Source organism: Pristis pectinata, chromosome 14, assembly GCF_009764475.1.
Source record: "Pristis pectinata isolate sPriPec2 chromosome 14, sPriPec2.1.pri, whole genome shotgun sequence".
In the NCBI taxonomy this organism is placed as follows: Eukaryota; Metazoa; Chordata; class Chondrichthyes; order Rhinopristiformes; family Pristidae; genus Pristis; species Pristis pectinata.
Genome location: NC_067418.1, coordinates 29,993,898 through 30,009,871, shown reverse-complemented (window position 1 = coordinate 30,009,871; position 15,974 = coordinate 29,993,898). Strand labels below are relative to the sequence as shown.

General features: G+C 36.1%; 1 protein-coding gene across 1 annotated transcript in view; it reads right to left on the bottom strand.

Annotated features, from left to right (window-relative positions):
* Window positions 1-401: 401 nt before the first annotated feature.
* LOC127577824 (protein inscuteable homolog) overlaps window positions 402-15,974 on the bottom strand; it is a 311,294-nt gene continuing 295,721 nt past the window's right edge. Inside the window, exons 11-14 of the mRNA XM_052029408.1 lie at window positions 12,117-12,183; window positions 5,715-5,870; window positions 4,477-4,553; window positions 402-728 (exon numbers count right to left, since the gene is read on the bottom strand). Coding sequence (XP_051885368.1) covers window positions 600-728; window positions 4,477-4,553; window positions 5,715-5,870; window positions 12,117-12,183 — 429 coding nt within the window. The 3' untranslated portion in view covers window positions 402-599. The remainder of the gene's footprint in view (window positions 729-4,476; window positions 4,554-5,714; window positions 5,871-12,116; window positions 12,184-15,974) is intronic.

The following is a 15,974-nucleotide window of genomic DNA, read 5'->3' as shown; positions in this document are numbered from 1 at the left end:
CTCCCACATTCCAAAGATTTATGGATTAGTAGGTTAACACAGGTGTAATTGGGCGGTGCAGGCTTGTTGGGCCAGAAGGATCTGTTACCATGCTGTATAAATAAAGATAAAAAAAAGATATCTCCAGTAGCTGTTCCTGAACATTGTTGTTCACAGAAGCGACAATTCCTTTTACATACAGATGTGGTGACATCCGAAACTTTCTTCTGAGTATATCTGGTTGCATCAAGTGCTGGTCTGAGAAGATCCCTCCAAGTTACGAACTCAAAAATTAATCTGTACTTCATTACTTTTAGTCCCAAGCTAAGTTAATGATATAAATAACTACTTCTTAAAATCTTGAAATAAGCAAGCACTGTTGATGATTCAGTGGAAAAATAGGCAATGTGTTGTGGTATTGAGCTGTTGGATGAAATTTCACAGCAAACTGCCTCTTTGAAGATATTCAACATTATAAAACATTACAATATCAATAATTTCTGTTTCTTTGTCTTTTTTTTTCCTTTATTTGTTTATGAATAAGGCTGCTAAAACTCAGTGTGTTCTTTCATCATTCATCCCAGGATGTCAAATGTTCGCAGAAATTTTCCAAATCATTTTCAGACAAAACTTTCTTCCATATTTGAGCAGAGTAAGAAGGAATCTACAAGCCTTGGTTTTATTAACTGCTGGTAGTCTGAGTCCTCAAAGCACTGAGGACTTGAAGCTGCCAGTTTTCGTAATGCAGCCTAAAATAAACAGAGAGCTATGCATCAGAAAATATTATATTGGCATATTAGTGGAATCAGTGAAGTGCTAATGCATGAGAGAACTTCACAACCTAAGCAGGTACTTCCCAATGCTTAACTTATGTTTCATTATTTATTATGAATTGATTTGATCTGAAGACTGAGTTGATTGTTACATTTCATTTACATTAATCTTATCCCCTTTGCCCATCTATGTGGAAAAATATTTTTAATATTTTATTCGTGCCATACATTGCCAAAACTATTTTCACATGATTTGCTTATTCCTTCATTTTTCTTGCTTGGTATTTTTCTTCCCATTTGATGATGCTACTAAACACTAAAGAAACTAACAAAAATCATAGGAGAACAAGAATTTTCCATGGTGTTCAGGCAAGATTCCAATTCCATTCATTAATTTGGTGGCTGCTGATTTTTCTATGTAAAAACTAGCAATTGCTTCCAGTGAATCGTGAAACCTGAGAATATGATAGGCATTGTATAAATGCAAGTTCTCCCTTTTGGCTGTCCAATTTTTTTTCTTGTTTTCTGAAAGACATCAACTTGAGCTTGAATATAGTTCTATGGTTGTCAGCAGCTCTTCACTTCATCCAAATGACAATATTCATGTCAGCATTCAGAATGAGTGTTGGCAGTCTGTCTGACATGTATTTTCCAGCATACATCGCTAATCAGGAATGGGAACACTGAGCCATGTTTATCCTAGTAGAACAGAGGAGTAAGCCTATTCCTGTTGCAAAGAATTAACCTCTTAGCAACCATTCTCCTGGTAATTAGCATATCATCACCTCTGAAGTAACACATTTAAAAACTTGCACATGATTCCTGTCTGAAAAACATATTTTGCAGATAATACTTTTATGTTATTAACTTGAGAATCATTCCAAGTGACCTTACAAAACAAGAATCTTTCAGCTTACCCTTGCTCTATAAAAGGGAATTATAACTTGGATCTCCACCCAGTAGATGATGCTACAGCAGCTCCACTTCCTACGTCTGGGGTTTTTGATAAAGGCTGTTTCATTATTGAGACTATTTTTTGGTATACCATTCTGTTACAACATTATTTTTAATCCTTGGGAACCTTAGAGATTCTTTTCCCTTGATATCTCATTATTTATTTCAGTTTATTTTTCCACATGGAAACTGGTGCTGCATCATTTGCAGTGAATGTCATCCATTTGGGATATGTTTCAGAACTTGTTTTATCACTTCAACAATGTGAACCTTACCCCAACACACTGGCCTTGCCATTATTTCTTTTAACCGTGGTACAGATTGAAATTTGGAGATTTCATTCTCATGTCTAACACACACTTGCACTCCAGGACCTTGTAATCTCAGCTGTTCTGTTGGGTGGCCATTTGCCTCATCGTGAGATTCTTGGTTTTCTAACACTTAGTGAGAGTCCCTAGAAATAGAGGATCTATAATCACCCAGTTTCTGTACATATGTTAGGGGCTTTCTGGACAGCTGTTTATTTGCATCTGAATTCCTAACATTGAACTATGGGCTTGAGCCTGAACTCAGCTTAATGTTGAATTTCTTCCAGGGTTAAATGCCATACTATTTTCTCACTCCAGTAGCTTGTACATATTTCTCCTTCCACCACCTTCTTTAACTTTATATCTGGACCCCTGATCCTTATCCTTGAAATGATGTGGATGATGTTGTGGGGAAAGTTAATGCTAATGTTACAGTTTCAAGTACGGGGTCTCTGCCAATGGCTTAGAATTTTGGTGGCCATCATATCTCGACTTAGCTAGTGGCTGGAGTTAATCATGCTGGTCTTAGAATGCTGAAGAGAAAGAAATTGATTAGGATTCCTGCTTCAAATCACCATCGTTTGCTGGAACATGCATGCACCTGTTGACAAATACACTTGCTAGCTGAATGAAGTTCCACAAATAAAGCAACAGAGGATAAGATTAATAAACAAAATTCAAGATTGAAATCAGAAAAATAATAACCTCACATGAAAGCAAGCAATAAAGGCTTACTAGAAAAGATGGTCCAACTATTTCAAACATACTCCAGTAATGTTAAATGCACTGTATTGCCATTTCCAAAGACAAAAGATCAAAAATGTTTCTAACAATAGCTTATTTAAATATTTGGGGCATTAATGCCCTGGAACCTTCCCCCAAAACTCTACTTCCTCTCATATTGTTCATTAAAAATAATATTCTATTACTGAGGTGGTTTATTTGCCATATCCTTGCATTTATTTCCTTCCATTTCTTTGAAGGAACCACTGAAGGAGAGAAAGATCATCAGAAATATGTTTCTCTACAAATAACTTGCGTTTTCCCTTCCCTCACTCCGTCCTGCCGAGAGTACTTGAACATCCACAAGAATGTGCAAAATTCTCCTGACCATCATTATTGACTGAGTGAGCCCTTCCGGGATAGATTCTATTCCTCGTACTGACATATCTTTTTTCTGTCTTGTATTTGCCTTCGCCACTGTTATACTTCCCTTTCCCAAAATTAAGAAAACCTAAACTTTACTCCTCTCTGCTCTGCTCCAATTATCCCTCATGTTCCAATCCTCTGTGGCCTAAATACTGCCCTTTACTCTGAATTCCCATGTCCCATAGGATGATTACATATATAAAATATTAACCATGGGAATTCAGAGCAGAGGTTTCTATATCTATATATATCTATATATATCTATATATATCTATATATATACATACATACACACGCAGTATATCAGGGTCCTATGTATTGTATATATGTAATCATCTATATATGTATCTACACAAATAGAACAGAATAGGTGACACATAAGCAGTGAAGTTACTACTGTACTGTAATATTAATCAATGACATGGTTGATAGAAACCTGCAACATATTCTCATGATATTTTATGACATGACAATTTATTCTGGGATCTTAAGAATATTACCTTAACTTTTAAGATTTGTTGTACAACTAAAATTCATCAGCAAACTGCAGTGAAAAGTATGTTATGTGGTAGCAGCAGTCCGTTGTACTCAAGTTCTAACAATAAGTCCCGTCAGCTTTCTTGTACTTTACTGTACTTGCAAAATTCAATTTCATTGACTTCTGTGAAATTAAATTTTGGAGACATAGCACAATGCACTGCTGCTCAGAAATAGCAGGTTCAGCTTACCAATCAGGATGAATTGTTAAATAATGATATAAAGCACAGATAATAATCTATCAAATTTGGACTTTGTGCTTAATGGAAGGAAAATGATGTTAAGCAATCTGAGGCTGTTTCCTGTTCAGAAAGTTGTTTTTTTTTGCTGGGAAGAAAATAAAAATGCTGAAGGGGGAATCTGGATCTTGCAATTATTATTATATATTAATATTAGAAATGTAATGGACAACAATTGAAGTATCATTTGCTCTTTTGTTAATCCATATTTGGAATTATATTAGTCTCCTAAAAATGTACCAAATCACTACAAATATAATCTACCACAGTTTATATCAAAACATTTGTATTTTGCATTTACTTCAAGTTTCTGCTCTTGCTAAACTCAGTTATTAACTACAAGGAAATGAAATGTAAAATCAACTAAAGTTAATTATTTTGAACAAAGCTATCAAATGGTGCTCCATAAGTACTTTAAATGGACTAAAAATTTCTCTGTGAGAACATCTTTTGCCAATAAAGTTTAGAATTTTTCTGTTGACTATGAATAGCAAAAAGTGACATGAAATTAAAAAAAATATAAAAACTATCACTTACCAAGCAAGCCACTAATACTGAATCACTATTATTCCTCTCAGAGGGGGATCGGCAAAGCTCAATCAGACGGGGAATACCTATGTATCAGATTAATAGAAAAGTTTAAGGTCTTTTGTGAAGAACGGTGAAAATACATGAAAACTAGGTGTAATAAGCGATTTTATATTTTCAGCCTGTTTTTATATGTTATATTTGGATCTTTTAGATTTGAATGCTAAAACTAAAATTAAACTAATCCAATAAGCTTGTTTGGAAAAATCTGTTTGTATTTTTTGCATTGATAAAACTCCGTGCTCAGTAATATGTGTTGGTCAGTGTCATGATGTGGTGACCTCTAAGATGGTGGTAATTTTTTTTTGAAAAGTTAAGACTTTGAATATTATAAATGTTATCATTACTATTTCAGTTCAGCTGCACTTTAGAGAGATGAAAGTTGATTTATCTCATCACTCAAGTTTCCTTAATAATCAAAAATACCTGATTACACCAAATGCTGATAAAATCCAAGAAACGCTCCCAAAGTGAACCAGAAATAAAAACAGAAAAAAATGAAGTAATATCTGTGTATCATATTGAATAAATATTATATTCCTTATTCCCTTTCTTTCCCTCTTCTTCTTAAAAGACGTTGACTATTATATTGATACAATTCTACCAGTGCTGACAATTCTACAATGCTTTGCTTAACCGGCAATTCTTCACGCTTGATTTTGAACAGTGATTGCTGGCAGATTATTCAGTTGTGAATAACACTGGCTCTATTCTCTGTCCACATGGCCATTTTTTCCAAAAGCAAAAGAAAATTGCAAATGCTGGAAATCTGAAATAAAGGTAGAAAATGCTGGAAACACTCAGCAGGTCAGAAATAATTCTAATGAATGGTCAATGATCTGAAATGTTAACTCTTGTTTCTCCCCCCACCCACAAACACACACACCCATAGTTTCCAGTGAGGTTCAGAACTTAGTTATCAGAAGCTGACACATTCTTCTCACTGGTCAAGCATACTCTACTACCTGGATAAGATCAACCAATTCAGTCCAGGACAATTTTGACCCTTGTCTCCTTGGTCCAACACTAAAAGTTTCTGTAGGTTTTCTCAATACGTTTTACAAAAGTACCTGACAAATTATATCCATCGCATTAAACGCCATCCAGTGAACTACAAGGTCAACACAGTACCAACACAGTGAAGAATATCTAATTATATATATATTTTTTATGCAGGTTGTTCTTACAGTTCAGACTTGTGGCAACGTCAGTTACGCTTGGCTCTCTGCTTAAGCGGGCTAGTGTAACTGCAGATTTTTGTAACACTCTTTCCAATGCAGCGCCCTCTGTTGAAATCCCAGGTGGGGGACGTTCATGGAGAAATTCCAGCAAAAGCTCCACACCTTAAAATACAGTAAAAATACAGACTAAAATAAACAGAAACACAACTTTGTCAAAACTGTCAATCATCAAAGGGTAATGAATTTGCTTCTAGTTGAGTGGCCAAATTTTGTCAAACTTTTTATCTGAATTTAAATAATTCTAACTGAGCTCATTCATGGCCGAAGTTGATAACTTATGCAATGGTAAGAGGGACATGAACCATCAGAATCAGCAAAACCAGAAAGAATGCTGCATTGAGGTCTTTTCTAGCTAACACAATGAAAAGTTTGAAGATGAGACACATAGTCCAATATCTAGAGACTGCATTCTTTCCATTTGAATTCCTTAGAATACCATGCTGGAAGTAGGTCCAAGTAGTTGTAGGTGATATTAGACAGCCTACTTCATTTAGCAGCTAATATTGGCAAGGTTGGGGAAAGCCATAGGACATTAGCATCATTGGACGCCGGTAGCAAATTACCAGAAGCTGGATTCAGGACAGAAAGATCTAAAGATGGATTGATCTTTTTTTGCACAACATGTCAAGCTATATCCCACCATTGTGTTGATCTGTATAAGATAGTATAAGACAACAATAAAGATAAAAAGGTTTGCATTATTTTAACATTTTACACAATCTCAGGATGATTTGAAATAGATCCACAATAGTTTTAAATTGTAGTCATATTTGTCCTGTGAGGAAGTATGCAGGCATGCATTATATTAGGGAAAGAAATGAAAACACTTTAAAAGTGTAAGATATTACTACCTAGAACTTCATCTCTGGCTATTCACACTAAATGTTCTGTGTAGTGGTATTACCTGTTGTATTTTGCATCTGAAACTCACTCAAAAATTCAAAAGTACTAAGTACCTGATTTCATTTAACATTTAGGTTTTTGATACAATTTTATAGTGCACAAAAAACTTTTCATAATGTTACAGAAATTCTCAGCCAATGAGTCAGCATCAATGGCTTCTCCCTGTTCCTATACTGTCTGGCTGGGGGCAGTTCTAGAATAGCTCAGATGAAAAGGCACAAGGGGAAGGCAATGGCATTGTAGTGCAGAGATGAGAGGTACTTATGAAGTCAGAATACAATGTGGGTTGATAAGAAAGAGGAAAGTAAGGAAAATAGTTAAGTATGAGGATTGCTTAGTTCTGTCTCAGGAAAGATCTTCTCACTAATGGGTAGTAACATTTCCTCAGTGAGGCTTAGGACCAGGTGCAGATATCCTCCACAGATAATCTCCAAGATACATCTGTTATGGATGAAATGCTGGAAGTGGGTCCAAGTTGCAAGATGTAGGTTTTGGAAACAGAAGTGTTAAGTTAAGCATCTGAATTTTATCTATGGCTTTTGATTAATGGATATTATTAATAGGTGCATTTTGGGGGACGTTTCTGAATTCAGGAATGAGCAAGAAAAGAGTACGGTTGCTGGGATGTGGCATTTGACGATGCATTCACTGGCCATGGGCCCTCATCTGAGGTTAATGAATTTTTGTGGCATTTTTTCCATTTTCTTGAGAACAACAAGTGAAGTCATCCTCTTCCACTACTTCCAACTTGTGTCTAGGGAGCCTGCTGACACAAAACAGTTCTCCTCCCTCAAGCTCTCAAATACAGCACCCAAAAACCATGGAGACCATTCTCCCCTCTGGGACTAGCACTGGTAAGATTCTATATCCTTAGTTTGCAAATAGAATAAAGATAGCATCTGCTTGCAATATACCGAACGTGCATGGGTGGACTGCGTTTCGGGATCTCTGTCCTCACTTTCGCGGACAATGGATTTAGCATCCATAACATTTTATTCCATGTTTTGTTTTCATGGAACAGAATTTCTCCTCTATCTGATGAAGCTTAGATTGCGAGAAATTGAAATGCACCCAGAGCCCTCCAACGATAGCCTGAGGCACAAATGAATACAATGATGTTAGCAGCTGTTGAAGTACACAGATGAACTTTGAAAGAAGCTTTGATGACTGTTTTGTAATCTTTCTGAAAAGGAACAGAGGCAACATTTAGATTGATAGAAGTAAAAAGAACTTAGGCGGAGCTGAACAAAGCAATAAAAATTACAAATAATACAGATTATTTTATGCAGAAATGCATAGCACAGCCATCAGCATATTGAAAGAGAAAAAAGGCAAGTTACTGTTTCAGGTAGAGGACATTTTGTAAATCCTTGCAAGGGAAGTTAAAAGAACATAGGTTAGAGAAGAACATGTAGGTGGCGAGGAGGAGTTGCAATATAAAACAAGGGGTGCAATTCAAAAAGCAAAGCTGAGATGCCAGAAGAATGACTATCACTCATAAACTGCTTGTGCCATAGAAGGAGTGAAACTAAAATTATTACCTTTGTTGTTAATAAGGAAGTTATTCCTAGAGGATGAAGAAAGTGATTCATTTCAGAATGAAAAGGATAATCATCAGTGTTAAGTCTAACTGCTGAAGAAATGAAATTGTCTTCGAAAGCAAATTAGTCCTGAAATCAAGGCTGCCTTGACAAGGGTTAAAATATTTTAATGACAGCTGGCCACTTTAACCTCAAGTCCAGAAGTTGTTTAATATAATCAGAATTAAATGAATAATCTTTAGTGCCAAGCCAAACTAGCAAAAGAAAGTTATAGTCATGAAAAACTGGTCCCAAAAACAAGGTTGCCACGGGAAGGATAAAATATTTCAACCGGACAGCCATAAATACTTATTAATTTAATAATTTTCAGAAGATAGTTTGTATTCAACAGCTAGAGGAAAAAGGGAGCGTATGTGTTTGTGAGACTATCTTAAATACCTGAGTCAGATAATGTGGAAAAAATTGAGAGAATTGCTAAGATATCTCCAGCGATTAAGTAACCTTAGTTTAAGAGACTGGCTAGATGGATTGCTGAAACATTTTCAGTTTTGTACTTTCCAATGTTCCTACAATTGTATCAATTATAAATGAAGGCATGGATTTGAGCAAAAGCAAGAACCTTTTAAACCAGCTATTGAATTAAAGTGGCCAAAGATTGAAAGAAACCAATAACAACACAGGAGGACTCTGGAATAGAACAGGTTTTGTCAGTTGTGGGCCAATTCATGCGTGTGTGCATGCATTGGAGAAGGGGTAGTGGTAGATGTTGAATGAAGAGAAACTGAGCACAAAGAGGGGCCAAAACACAAACAACAGAAATTCAGAAATACTCAGTGATTGCAAGAGAAGAATTGACTGTAGCAACTGTCCAGAAAATGATATGGAACAACTGTGGCTTTATGTGGAAAGGTCAGGCAGAACAAATTTATTGCACATAAAAAATGGCTAGATGTCATATGTGCAAGTGAAACCAAGTGCGTGCTGAGGCAAAATCTGGACTGACAGAGAACAGTCACTTCTGTCTAATAACCTGTCTTGACAGACACAATCCAATTCAAAAGTAAAATATTGCAAATGATGGAAATCTCATTCACACATATTTTTAAATTAAAATTCACCAAAGGGCTAGTTTAATTGTTGTACTAAAGTTATCTTTGAATTTTAAAATATTTTAAAATAAATGAATACCTGATATGAACTTCAATTTTAAATATTTTTGATCGGATACAGTTACATGATGGAATTTTTCAGTCACTGCTATTTCTTCATAAAGATTTGAATCAAATTCAGGAGCCTACTAACATATTGGTACCAGTGAAGCTTGTCCTCTTTCCTCTGCCCTGGTGATGTTTATTGGCTCTCTGCCACCACCATTAGGTTATTGCTTTTACTACTTCAATGAATAAACTTGGGTAACAGCTTTTCAGCTCATAATGCAATTTGTTACCAATCTAACAGGTAGTAAATGTGACTGTTAAACTATCACACGATTTACAATCATCTTCATTGAGAATTGTGGGCACATACATAACTTTGCATCAGTAATTTAGGTGTAGAAGAATGCTCTTGTTTATGATTAAATGCAAACCATTAACATTAATATGATGTATTAAAATAATACATTCAGAACTGCTATAAAAGTTTTGATAGTTCAACATCATTTTATCTGGCTGAAGACAGTACTTAAATCAGCAAGATGTAACCACACGCTTGATTGTAACATCTGGTCATTTATTTCCCAGTACTAGGGAAGATGTGTGCATTTCTGCAAGGAACTTGTGTCCTTATTATACCAACTGGTGCAGCATGAACTGCATTTGTAGAAGAAAGTAGGACGTGCATAATTATACTGGTTACCTACACTGCTCTGAAAGGGAGGCACGGGGACACTGTCGGATCTTTTCTTACCTGTGTTGAAAATTTTTTAAATTGCTATCTGACTGTAATTTAGCAGTTCTTCATAATCATGCAATATTATATTTTTTTTAATGTTCAGTTCTAATGGATCAATTCTCTTAATTTCCAGTGAACAGAAGTCAATTAGTTCAAGAGTGTAGGGAAGAAGACAAACAGAAAATGCTAAGACATATAAATGAGCATCTGTAGAGAGGAAACAGAAGTTAACATTTTAGTTCAAAAGCTTTCTCAGAAGCAGGAATTTTTGTCAGAGAAAAGACAAAGTGGGGAGAAACATTATATAAAACAGAATTTAAGCCAGAGATTGTTAAACTTCAGCTATTCCATCAAAATTTAACACTGGACAATATATTTAATAAATAGAAAGAAGTTCATAGAAGCACCACTCTGATTGTAAAATTAAAACCACTCAAAAAGTTTGGAGGATATAGAAGTGACTTGAGATGGTTTTCTTTTTCCAGCACACAGTCCAGGAAAGTGAGATGCATTAGCAAAACCGCAATAAACTTGAACATACCAGAGCTTTACAGAAAGTTAAGTGTTGTTGAGAGAGATGAGATTTATCAACTTTCAGGAGGGTGCAATAAAAAAAATAGAAAATGGAAACACTTAGCAGATCCAGAAGAGCGTGAGTGGGATTCACAAATGCAAGGATTCAAGACTGGAACATATCCAAAGGAAGGAATTTTTTTAAAATGTTGGCTGTAGAGGTGTGACATATGTACCCCACCTCATTTGATAGTAAGCAGCTGCCAGATTTTCAGGCAGTTGGGTATCTAATGGAACACAATGGAACAGACAGCTCTTTGTCCCATATAAATGAGGTGCCATGGTGTTGGCACAGTGAATGCTGCTGGATCACTGAGGGGAGAGCAGAAATTGTAACTGCCTTAACTCTGGCTCTTAAATTTGTAAGTCTAAAACCGTCTCTCTCAGACTGAAAGCTGATACAATAACAAGATATGGCAATTCTCTCAATGAAGTAACATAATCTGAACATCTGAAGAAGGTTGTTTACTGGGTATAGAATGATGTTAAATGAATTAGAAATTGAGTGAAGGGGTTATTAACACGAAGAAGGGAAAGGGAGGAGAGTTTATGTAAACCTCTAATGGAAAGACCAACTTGAATGAGAATTTGAGTTGTGACTGTAACTTTGATGAGTTGTAATAAAACAGTAATACCAAAAAAATGTCACAACCTGTTAAACATTTTGCAGGTGTTGAAGGTAATGACTGGTAAGTCAGAATTTTTTTCTTTGAGTGTCATGAGGAACAAACTGTTTGTATTATTAATTGTCACTTGAACTGGAGGAAGGTTGAAAGTATTATATTCCAAGAGTGACCATTTTATCCACTTAGGTTCTCACTGAACATATGTGATCAGGAGTTTGGTACACAGAATATGATATTTATATCTGATGTTTCCATAAAAATATGGCATCAACATGCAACTTTGATAGTCAGTCCTTTCTTAGTGCCTTTTCATCTTCTGATTTGCAAAATGGGATCAAATGCATTAATGCCCTTCCATGAAATAGAAACACATCATTACTGACATCACAGGGCTATATTTCAAGATACAAATATCTCAGTCTTTCCCCAGAATATATTCATATAAATTCAGTTAGTAGCACAAAATAGTCAATTGATACCTGAAATGAACAACTTACAATCACTAATTTCACCCCCATTTAATTTCCTTCTTCACCATTTATATTGTTTTCTTTCAAGAATTTCACAGATTTCTGTGATTGAGCTTTGGATGTAAAATTTCTTCCCAACTTCCATTCTTATTTCTGATTGTCAACCACGTAAAACTCTTCCAAATTACTTGAGCTTTATTTGTGTACCCAAATTCTGATAGTTAGGATAATACATTATGGTGGAAGTCATTCTCAATTACTCATTATGGTAAAGTTGAATCCCTATTTGTTATGTACCCATTTACAACATGTTAAAACAGAAAAATCTAAACAAATCCTTACCATTTTCCAGTATCATCTCCGAAGGGCATTGGTCTAATACAGCCATATTTGCCAGTATTGTCACCACCTGCATTAGATACAACACATAAGCAAATATCATATAGGGTGTAAATTAATAGGATTTGTTCAGTAATACCTGAAATAGTTTTAATATTTCCATTTGCTAATTGGCCCCCAGATGTTCCTTCCCTTTATCTTGGAAATGTTGCCTAATGGTGTCCTGTTGAAAGTTTATCCTTGTGTGAACATTACAGAAACTGAATATTAGGCTGCATATTGTGGGCTCTTGCTGTGCATACATTTGCTCCTGTATTTCTCTATAACAAATGTTTCAAGGATATACTTGGCTGTGAAAACCTTTGGGAATATGTTGTCAGGCAAAGTACTGTATAAGTACAGTTATTTCTTTCTTAAAAAAAAATTCAAGTAGAAACATAAGTGTATGCCTCACTAAAGATGTTCCACACATTGGAGAGATTTGTGTTGCACATTACTGTAAATGGAGGCATTAAGAGCAATCTATTTCTGTGGCTTACTTCCAACAAAATATCAATGTAGCAGCATTACAACATTTTAGTTTCAGTTAGCTTAAGTTTCAAGTGCAGAAAGTTATGTTGTGTGTTTACTTTCTTTTAAATGTTGCAGTCCGAATGTACTGTAGTTGCTTTTAAAAATCTGCAAAAAATTCAGTGGTGGGAAGTAGTTGGGGAGGAGAGTTTTCAGATGGTTAGATTTCTGCAGGAGTTCTCCCTCTCATCCACCATAACACCAGCAAAGCATTGAAATTCTCATGTAGATCTTGCCACATCTTTGCAACAAAGATTAAAGCTCCATTTTTTCCAATACTTGAGGTTAATTTCCTCCCCATATCTCAGAATAAGATCTCTTAAAAACACTTGAAAACAAGATGTTTTAAACTATAACATTCATCCCAATGAGCTTAAGTATAATTAAGACAAAATATATGTGCTTCACTGCTTTATCTAAAGTCCCTAACTGATCATTTTAATCCATCAGAACAGAAAATCTCATGACCAATGGGTATAGTGTTGAAGATGCTCCTAATCTGGAGCAGGGAAGGGAACAATCAGCAGATTTCCCACATTGAGTCAGTAACGAATGGCCCCTACTAGGAAATATGCAAACTCAAATACTGAATGAGAGAAAGATCACACTTTGCACATTACGTCACCTCACAGTTAGATTGTAACCTGAAGCCATGAAAGTAATTGTAACTTTTATCAATTCACTCACTTGCAAAGTCAGCTGTCAGTTGCGTTCCAGGAAGCAAGCAACGTTCTCAGAATTGGCAGCAGAGAAGCAACATACTGTTGTTTCAATTATTATACTTGACCACTATTGCAGGGTAAAGGACTTCTACACTTCCTGTGAAGTTTGATAGGATCACTGACAGAGGCTATTGGATCACCAGCTTTTGCAATTTCCTGGGACTTACATAAATTCACTTAAGAAAACTGGATACTTGAATGAGGTACCCAGAGGCAGCCAGGCCTTCTAGCCAATCAAAGATAGAATTCAGAGGTCAGCAAATAAATAATTACTTTCAGTAGAGAAGATAATGAAACTACATTACATACATTTTTGAAAACTTTCATGTATTCTGATGTTGACTAGACATGGCACACTATTTCAGTGGAGATACACTAATGAATATTTGAATCAAAACGCACTCAGTGAACAATATCACTTCTATTTATTTATTAGTCATATGTGCATCGAAACACACAGTGAAATGCGTCTTTTTGCGTTACTGAGAATGTGCTGGGGGCAGCCTGCAAGTGTTGCCACACTTCCGACGCCAACATAGCATGCCCACAACTTCCTAACCTGTACATCTTTGGCATGTGGGAGGAAACCAGAGCACCCAGAGGAAACCCACACAGACACATGGGGAGAACGTACAAACTCCTTACAGACAGCGGCAGGAATTGAACCCAGGTCACTGGCGCTTTAATAGCATTATGCTAACTGCTACACTACTGTGCCGCCCTTGAGGCATGGTATGAATTATGATATAACAGTAAGGTAATAACTTACAAATAAATGTAGATTTTCATCTAAACTGTAAATGACTTTTTTAAAAATTTTACCTGCATAAATGCTTAATGATTAATTAAGCTAATCTACACCGTTCAACCAAAGTTAATTTTACAAGTAATAGTCATTGAGCTACAGCACACAGAGGATGCTTGTGCATCCACATTTTCAGTGGCTAAGCTCCAAGTCATCTTTGAAGCAAACAAGAAAAGAAAGTAACACATCACAAGACTAAATCGATGTACTGTTTGGTGAGTTTAGCATTTTGATGGACTGGGAACAATATGGGTAGATTTGCTGGATTATTTTCTTTCAACGTCTGTCTTCTTCAGATGAATGTCCTTCAATCCTTCAAGCGACGTTTGATCATATTTGGTTTCTCATGGCCTCAGAAGGCTAGCATTAACTCATGACTTTGTCCACTGTTTATCTTAAAATGAACTCTAAATGTACTGGGGAAGAATAACCCTTAGAATTCAGTCAAAATGCATCAATGTTTAAGTTCATTTCTTTGCAGAAAATAGATGTTATACTAAGTTTTAATGCAATGATTTGAAAACAGGAAATTGAACTACTATGGTTTTATGACTAATTAATAAGACTTGAATATTTGCATCAGTTGGTGGCAACCTTGCTTGTGACGTAGACCTGCTTTGGAATTCATATTACTAGGCTGACGCATGAGTGTCATGCTAAGACAGCACCACTTGGCTTGGAGCTGTTTAGTTGACATGCTAAACTGAGACTTTGGTCAGTCTGCCAAGTGGTTGTCAAAGATCTTCTAATACTATTTGAAAAACAATAAGCAGTTCCACCTGTTGTCCCTATTCCCTCTCCTCTGAGAATAGATTCACTGCTCAGAGGTTTTTATTCATAGTTGCCATGGGATTTCAAAGTAAATGAAATAGTATGAAATATTTCTGAAAGGCAAATGAGTCACTAATCCATCTCACATTCAAGTTCCAACATGACTTTGTAGAAAGTGATATTGTTGTATAGTCATGGAGTGTTATAGCTCTCTCTCCAGCTGGGTCCTGTTCGGTGAAGGTGCATACTAACAATAGAAACCACACCACCGCACCACCCCCCCCCCCCCCAACTGTCCCATCCCACCCCTCGACATGTAAGCAGGGCCAAGAACTCACTGCCTGAAAGGTTGGTGGAAGCAGAAATACTTGTTATATTTAATAAGTACCTTGATAGTTTTAAGAGCCACAACCTAAAAGGCTATGGAACAAGAGCTGAGAAGTGAGATTAATATAAAATCTAGTTTTTGGCCATGTAGGGATGTGATGGGCTGAATGGCCTGCTCCTAGGCTACAAAGTTCCACAATCATCGTATATTCTTACAATATAGGAGGAGGCCATTTGGCTTCTCATTCCCATTCTTCACTTCACTATGGCCTATTTTCTCTAATATGTTCATTAACAACCCCTGATTCTCCCACCAGCCACCTACTCTAAGAGTAATTTACAGTAGCTAATTAACCTAACAGGCTGCACGTCTTTCGGATGTGGGAAGAAACGCAAAAAATCTGGGGGTAAACCATGTTGTCACAAGAAGGGAATACAAATTCCACATCGACCTGTGGTCAGGATAGAACCCAGGTCGCTGAAGTTTTGGGACACCGTGTGGCCGTATTATTTGTAACTTCTTTTCCAAAATTATCCACATTGTCAGTACAAGAAAGCAGATACAGCTGTTTCCCATTAATTTAGCAAAGAATTAACTATGTTAGCAAAGGAAATGATTGTTAATTTCTGACATGTTCAATTCATCTGGACATTTTAGTTTTGTAA